The sequence below is a fragment of the Nicotiana attenuata genome, unplaced genomic scaffold (genome assembly GCF_001879085.1).
Source record: "Nicotiana attenuata strain UT unplaced genomic scaffold, NIATTr2, whole genome shotgun sequence".
Taxonomy (NCBI): domain Eukaryota; kingdom Viridiplantae; phylum Streptophyta; class Magnoliopsida; order Solanales; family Solanaceae; genus Nicotiana; species Nicotiana attenuata.
In genome coordinates this window covers 169,020-175,597 of record NW_017672375.1, presented here as the reverse complement: position 1 = coordinate 175,597, position 6,578 = coordinate 169,020, and the positions used below count along the sequence as shown (strand labels likewise).

Genomic DNA, 6,578 nt, shown 5'->3' with positions numbered 1-6,578 from the left:
GAGTCACACCATATTTTGATAAAAATGCTGAAAATTGTCTATTTATGAAATGAGACCCTTGGTCGCTAATGATAACTCGTGGTGTACCAAACCTGAAAAAAATATTTTTCTTAAGAAAATTGCACACAGTTTGAGCATCATTTTTCCTTGTTGGGATGGCTTCAACCCATCTTGAAACATAATCCACAGCCACAAGGATATATTCAAAAGAATGAGATGAAGGAAAAGGACCCATGAAATCTATTCCCCAAACATCAAATATTTCACATATCTGTATTGATTGCAATGGCATCTCATCTCTCTTAGTGATATTGCCTGTTCTTTAACACCTGTCACACTGTGCAACGTAGGCACGAGCATCCTTAAAAAGTGTTGGCCAGAAAAATCCAACCTCTAGAACTTTAAAGGCAGTTCGATTTGCTGCATAGTGTCCTCCAACTGCTCCATCATGGCAATGATACAAAATTTTGGTCATTTCTTCTTCTGGTACACATCTTCTGATAATATTATCCGCACAAATTATAAACAAGTAAGGGTCATCCCACAAATAGTATTTAGCATCAGATATCAACTTTTTCCTCTGTTGGTAAGTGAGATTTTGGGGTGTCCATTTTCCAACCAAGTAATTTGCAATATCTGCAAACCAGGGTGGTTGAGTCATAACTGAGTTGATAGAAAAAATATGTTCATCAGGAAACTCTTCTTTTATATCACATAACTCAAGTGGGGGGTTCTCTAATCTAGACAAATGGTCAGCTACCTGATTCTCTGTTCCCTTTTTATCTTTTATTTCGAGCTCAAATTCTTGGAGAAGTAAAATCCATCTTAACAATCTAGGTCGCGCATCTTTTTTTGCTAAGAGGTATTTTAGAGCCACATGGTCAGTAAAAACAATGACCTTGGTTCCTATCAGATAGGAACGAAACTTATCAAATGCAAATACCACTGCTAGTAGTTCTTTTTCAGTCGTGGCATAATTTAGTCATTCATTGTCCTGCTGGCATAGTAAATTGGACGAAAAATCTTATCTTTTCTCTGGCCTAAAATAGCTCCAACTGCTGTATCACTAGCATCACACATGACCTCAAAAGGTTGGTTCCAATTAGGGGACACAATTATAGGGGCAGTTGATAATTTTTCTTTAAGGGTGTCAAAGGCTTTCATACAATCACCTGAAAATTCAAACTTAACATCTTTCATTAAAAGGTTAGTCAGTGGTTTTGAAATCATTGAAAAATCTTTTATGAACCGTCTGTAAAAACCTGCATGACCTAGAAAGCTTCTAATGCCTGTAACAGTTGTGGGAGGGGGTAATCCTGCTATAAGATTAATTTTAGCCTTATCAACTTCTATCCCTTTAGCGGTGATTTTATGTCCTAAAACAATTCCCTCAGTTACCATAAAATGACATTTTTCCCAATTAAGAATTAAGTTTGTCTCTTCACATCTCTTAAGAACTAAGGTTAAGTGGTGAAGACAATCCTCAAAATCCTTGCCGAAGAGTGTAAAATCATCCATGAAAATTTCAAGAAACTTCTCAGTCATGTCAGAAAAAAATTGCTGACATGCAACGGTGAAATGTAGCAGGGGCGTTGCACAAACCAAATGGCATTCTCCTATATGCATATGTTCCATGAGGACATGTGAAAGTTGTCTTATCTTGATCTTCTGGTGCGATTGGTATTTGGTTATACCCTGAATAGACATCAAGAAAATAATAAAACCCATATCCTGCAATTCTTTCTAACATTTGATCAATAAATGGCAAAGGAAAGTTATCTTTTCTAGTGGCATCATTAAGACGTCTATAATCTATACAGATTCTCCATCCTGTGACAGTCCTGGTAGGTATTAGTTCATTATTTTTATTTTTTATCACTGTCATACCTCCTTTTTTTGGTACTACCTGAACAGGACTTAGCCAAGGGCTGTCTGAAATAGGGTAAATAATACCTGCCGCCAAAAGCTTTACAATCTCTTTTTTTACCACTTCCTACATTGCTGGGTTTAATCTTCTTTGGGGTTGGACTATTGGTTTGTAGCTATCCTCCATGAGTATTCTGTGCGTACAAATTGCTGGATTAATCCCTTTGATATCTTCTACAGTCCATCCCAAGGCTCCTTTGTGTGCTTTTAATACTTCAATCAATCTTTCTTCCTGTTCAGTAGTTAGAGAAGATGAAATAATTACTGAAAATAACCCATGCTCAAGATAGACATATTTCAAATGAGAAGGGAGAGTTTTGAGTTCAATTTTTTGTTGAACTTCTTTTAATTGCATGTCCCCTTCCTCATAATCTTTTTCCAATAATTTTGCATCATTTAGGATAGTCGGATCTTCATCCTGTGTGGTGCCAGATTTGACCAAACATCTTTCCATTGAGTCAGAAATCAATTGATCATCTTTGAATTCATCTATAAGATTATTAATCATGTCAATAGAAAAGCATGAAGATGATGTATCATCTTCTGAGAATCTTAGTATCTTTTGCATATCAAAAATAACTCTTTCTTCGTCAACTCTTAAAATTAGTTGTCCTTGATGGACATCTATGATTGCCCTGCCAATTGCAAGAAATGGTCTACCCAAAATAATTGGTTCATCAGAACACTCCTTCATTTCAAGTACTATGAAATCTACAGGAAAAATAAATTTATCTACTTTTACAAGCACATTTTCAATTATTCCCTTTGGTCTCTTAGTACTTTGATAAGCAAATTGAAGTGAAACACCTGTGTCTTTCATTTCACCAAGATCTAATTTTTTAAAACTAGAAAATGGCATCAAATTTATTGAAGCTCCAGAATCACAAAGTGCTTTTTCAATGTTTACTCCTCCCAGAGTACATGGAATGGTGAAACTACCTGGGTCACCGAGTTTTTGTGGTAGCTTATTTGTAAGTATAGCACTGCATTTTTCAGTAAGCATTACCACAGAAACTTCTTCCAATTTTCTTTTGCTTGATAAAATTTCTTTTAGAAATTTGGCATATGAAGGCATTTGCAATAAAGCATCAGTAAAAGGAATGTTAATGTGAATTTGTTTTAAAATCTCCAAAAACTTTGCAAATTGATTATCAAGATTTTCTCTTTTCATCTTTTGTGGGAAAAGAATTGTAACAGAGAAGTCAAATTTTTATTATTTTTTTCTTCTTTTTTCTTGGCTTCTTTCTCTTCTGATGGCTGAGAGGGTGTCTCAACATTTTCTCCCTTGTCTACCTGTTGTTCTGATTGTTTCTTTTCTTGTCTGTTTGCATAGGGTTCATCAAGAGTCGTAGCTGACCATAAGGCGATGGCCTTAAGGTGTTCTTTTGGATTTTTCTCTGTATTGCTCGGTAAAGGACCTTAAATCTTTTCAGACACAAGAGTTGCCAATTGGCTTAACTGAATTTCAAGATTTTTTAGAGCTTAATTTTGGCTTTTCATTTTTTCATCAGTAACCTTAATGTACTTGTACAAAAGGTCATCAAGACTTGGATGGCCTTGTTGAGGCCTTTGCTGATATGGAGTTGCTTGCTGATAAGGCCTGAAATTTTGTTGTCCACGATTTTGATTTTGATATCCGGGTGGACTCTGTACCTGTTGCTTTTGGTAATTTTGAGAGTTTTCAGCACCATTTGCATTGCTCCATTGAAATCCTGGATGTTTTTGTGCTAATGGACTTCCAAAAGGATACTGCTTGTATCCGATGACATTGACTTGTTCATCATTTTGATTAGTTGCTTGACATTCGTGGTTTAGATGGTTTCCTCCACAGAAGTCACAAGCCTCAGACTGGCATGGTTGTTGTGTATTTACCTGAAAAGATTCAAATTTTTGTGCCAAAGAAACAATCTGTTGTGTTAGTGTATTTAAAGCATCCACCTGATTTACTGTAGCAGCTTTCTTAATGATTACACGCTCAGATGGCCACTGTATGGCATTTTCAGAAATTTCATTAAGCAATTGCAATGCTTCTTCTGTGGTTTTTCCCATTATGGAACCTCCTGCAGCTGCATCTATTACATTTCTAGAAGATGGTTTCAAACCATGATAAAAAATGTACAACTGCATATGTTCAGGAATGTCATGATGTGGACATTTCCTTAACATTGTTTTCAATCTTTCCCAAGCTTGACAAACTGACTGAGTGTCAGTCTGCAAGAAGTTAGATATATCCTGTCTTAAGTTTGTTGTTTTAGCAGGGGAAAAATATTTATTTAAAAATTTCTGAGTCATTTGGTCCCATGTGGTAATAGACCCTTGCGGCAAACTTCGTAACCAAGTTTTGGCCTCTCCTTTTAAAGAAAAAGGAAATAGCCTTAACTTAATTGCTTCAGGAGGTACTCCATTATACTTTGCAGTTTCAACCAATTCTAAAAAGTCAATTAAATGACTATGTGGATCTTCACTTAGATCACCAGTGAAAATGCAAGATTGTTGAATTGTTTGAATCAGGTCTGTCCTGATTTCAAAGTTATTGGCTGCTACTGGAGGTTTTCTGACACTAGATTCACAGTTAAAGCGATCAGGTCTAGCATAATCCCTTAGGATTCTGTTTGTTGATCTTGGCGCCACTTCATCAAACTGCTCTTCTACATGAGCTGGTGGTGGAATTTGCAGTGCATTGTTATCATCTTCTAATTGGTGCTCCATTCTGTTACAAGTTATGTTTTGAGACGATATTTGTCCTTTCCTGCATAATCGCAAAGTTTTTTCAATTTCAGGATCGTAATTGGCCAACTCTTTTGTAGAAGAGCGGGTCATAAACTATATGAAATTAAAGTAAAGTAAAGACAGTCCCTAAAATAGTAATAGATAGTTTTAAAAATGAATTAAAAAAAATTAGTACGGTAATATTATAGTTAACTAAAACAGTAAGTTGTAACTAACCATCAAAAGAAATAATATAATACTAATTATATTATATAGAAAAAAATCAATAATAAATCAAGTATGTTGAAAGATTAAAGTACTATCAATAAAAAAAATTTGAATAAAATATTATCTTATAAAAATATAGTAAAAGTAATAGTTATAATAGTAATATAGAATAGTACAAAGGATACTTTTAGAACTAGAATAGTAAAAACAAGTACTTACAATTATAATAATAATAAAAATAATAAAATATACTTAAAAAATGACAAATAAAAAAAATGAGATTGTGAATCACAAAACTAATATATTATACTATTATATAGATGTTAGTACTAACAATAATAATATAATAATAAAATATAAAATAGAGTGGGTTGAAGTACTAACTATGAGGGATTTCTTTTTTTTTATATGTTTTTTTACAATATTATATAGAATTGCTCCTAATAACAGTAACAATTATGATAGTAGTATGTAGGAGATAACATTTTGAAGAAAAAATTAACAATAATAATAAATTCTCAAATTAGTAATAAAATATTTAATCTGAAGTAGATGTGTGCCAATCCCCGGCAACGGCGCCAAAAATTTGACGAAGCTTATGTGTATAGGATTTTCTGCTCGTACTCTGTCAATGTGACGACCCGGCCCGTCGTCACGTGAGTTACCGCCCCGTTTTTCCCATATTATGTTTCTCTATGCTTCATTATCGGTATTTGGGGTAATCGAGTTGGATTGGTTTGGTCTTGGTAGGAGATGAGACATTTAGTCTCTCTAAGGAAAGCTTGTTTTGGAAAAGTCAACCGGAAGTTGACTAGTTGGTTAGAGGGCTCGGATGTGATCTCCGGAGATCCGGTTAGCTTCGGGGGATGATTTGTGACTTAGAGCGTGATCGGAATTGGTTTTGGAGGTTCGGTGTAGAATTAGGCTTGAATTGGCGAAGTTAGTATTTTGGCAAATTCCGGTTGGTAGGTGAGATTTTGATCCGAGGGTCGGAATGAAATTCCGAGAGTTTCTGTAGCTCCGTTAGGTGATTTTGGATGTGTGTGCAAAATTTCAGGTCATTCGAATATGTTTTGGGTCGAGTTTTGATCGAATGCGTATTGCGGAAGTTTTGAAGAAACTTAGGCTTGAATTCGATGTGATTTAATGGTTTTAGCGTTGTTAGACGTGTTTTGAGGATTGGAACAAGTTTGAATAATGTTTTAAGATGTGTTGGTAACTTTGGTTGAGGTCCCGGGGGCCTCGGGGGTGATTTAGGGTGGCTAACGGAAGAAATTTGAAGTTGGAAAATTGCAGGTTTTTGATTGCAGCAGGTGTTTCTGCATCTGCGGAAAGGAGATCGCAGATGCGGTCTCGCAGAAGCGAGCTAGGCCTCGCAGGAGCGGAAATAGGAGCCCAAGTCAGGTTCCGCAGAAGCGGGACGTTGGGTCGCTTAAGCGGTCCCGCAGATGCGAAGTTGGACCGCAGAAGCGGAAAGTCGCCTTAANTAAATAAATAATTAACACTCCGTGAGGTTATGTCAATTATTTGATTTAAAACTAGTGACGATTAAACTGAAATATCTTGCCTGAATTGTGCTCAAGCGTAGTAAAAACTTCGTGAGAATATTTTTACTAGAAAATCAATAATCTTGCCTTCAACAATTTCTCCGTGAGAATTAAAACTGAGGAAAGCAAGATTACAGGCTTGAAACAATAATCTTACTAAAAATTATT

At 35.5% G+C, this 6,578-nt stretch overlaps 2 protein-coding genes across 2 annotated transcripts; both read right to left on the bottom strand.

Annotated features, from left to right (window-relative positions):
• Positions 1 to 978: 978 nt before the first annotated feature.
• On the bottom strand, positions 979 to 3,097 carry LOC109212971. Its single transcript, XM_019376715.1, has 5 exons — positions 2,071 to 3,097; positions 1,888 to 1,953; positions 1,603 to 1,695; positions 1,263 to 1,316; positions 979 to 1,172 (listed from the first exon to the last, which is right to left on the bottom strand). The coding sequence occupies exons 1-5, from the start codon at positions 3,095 to 3,097 to the stop codon at positions 979 to 981; spliced, it is 1,434 nt and encodes a 477-aa protein (XP_019232260.1).
• A 311-nt stretch (positions 3,098 to 3,408) lies between these two features.
• Positions 3,409 to 4,635, bottom strand: LOC109212970. The gene has a single exon (XM_019376714.1). The coding sequence runs from the start codon at positions 4,633 to 4,635 to the stop codon at positions 3,409 to 3,411; it is 1,227 nt and encodes a 408-aa protein (XP_019232259.1).
• Between the last annotated feature and the right edge of the window lie 1,943 nt (positions 4,636 to 6,578).

Bases quoted from the DNA above. Each gene is read 5' to 3' on its own strand.
- LOC109212971 (XM_019376715.1), bottom strand. From the start codon at position 3,097: ATGAAAAGAGAAAATCTTGATAATCAATTTGCAAAGTTTTTGGAGATT. The intron at 1,954-2,070 runs GTACGCACAGAA...TTTTGGCGGCAG, and splicing joins AGGGATTAATCCAGCAATTT to GTATTATTTACCCTATTTCA. The intron at 1,317-1,602 runs GTTTGTGCAACG...ATCTTATAGCAG, and splicing joins ATATAGGAGAATGCCATTTG to GATTACCCCCTCCCACAACT.
- LOC109212970 (XM_019376714.1), bottom strand. From the start codon at position 4,635: ATGGAGCACCAATTAGAAGATGATAACAATGCACTGCAAATTCCACCA.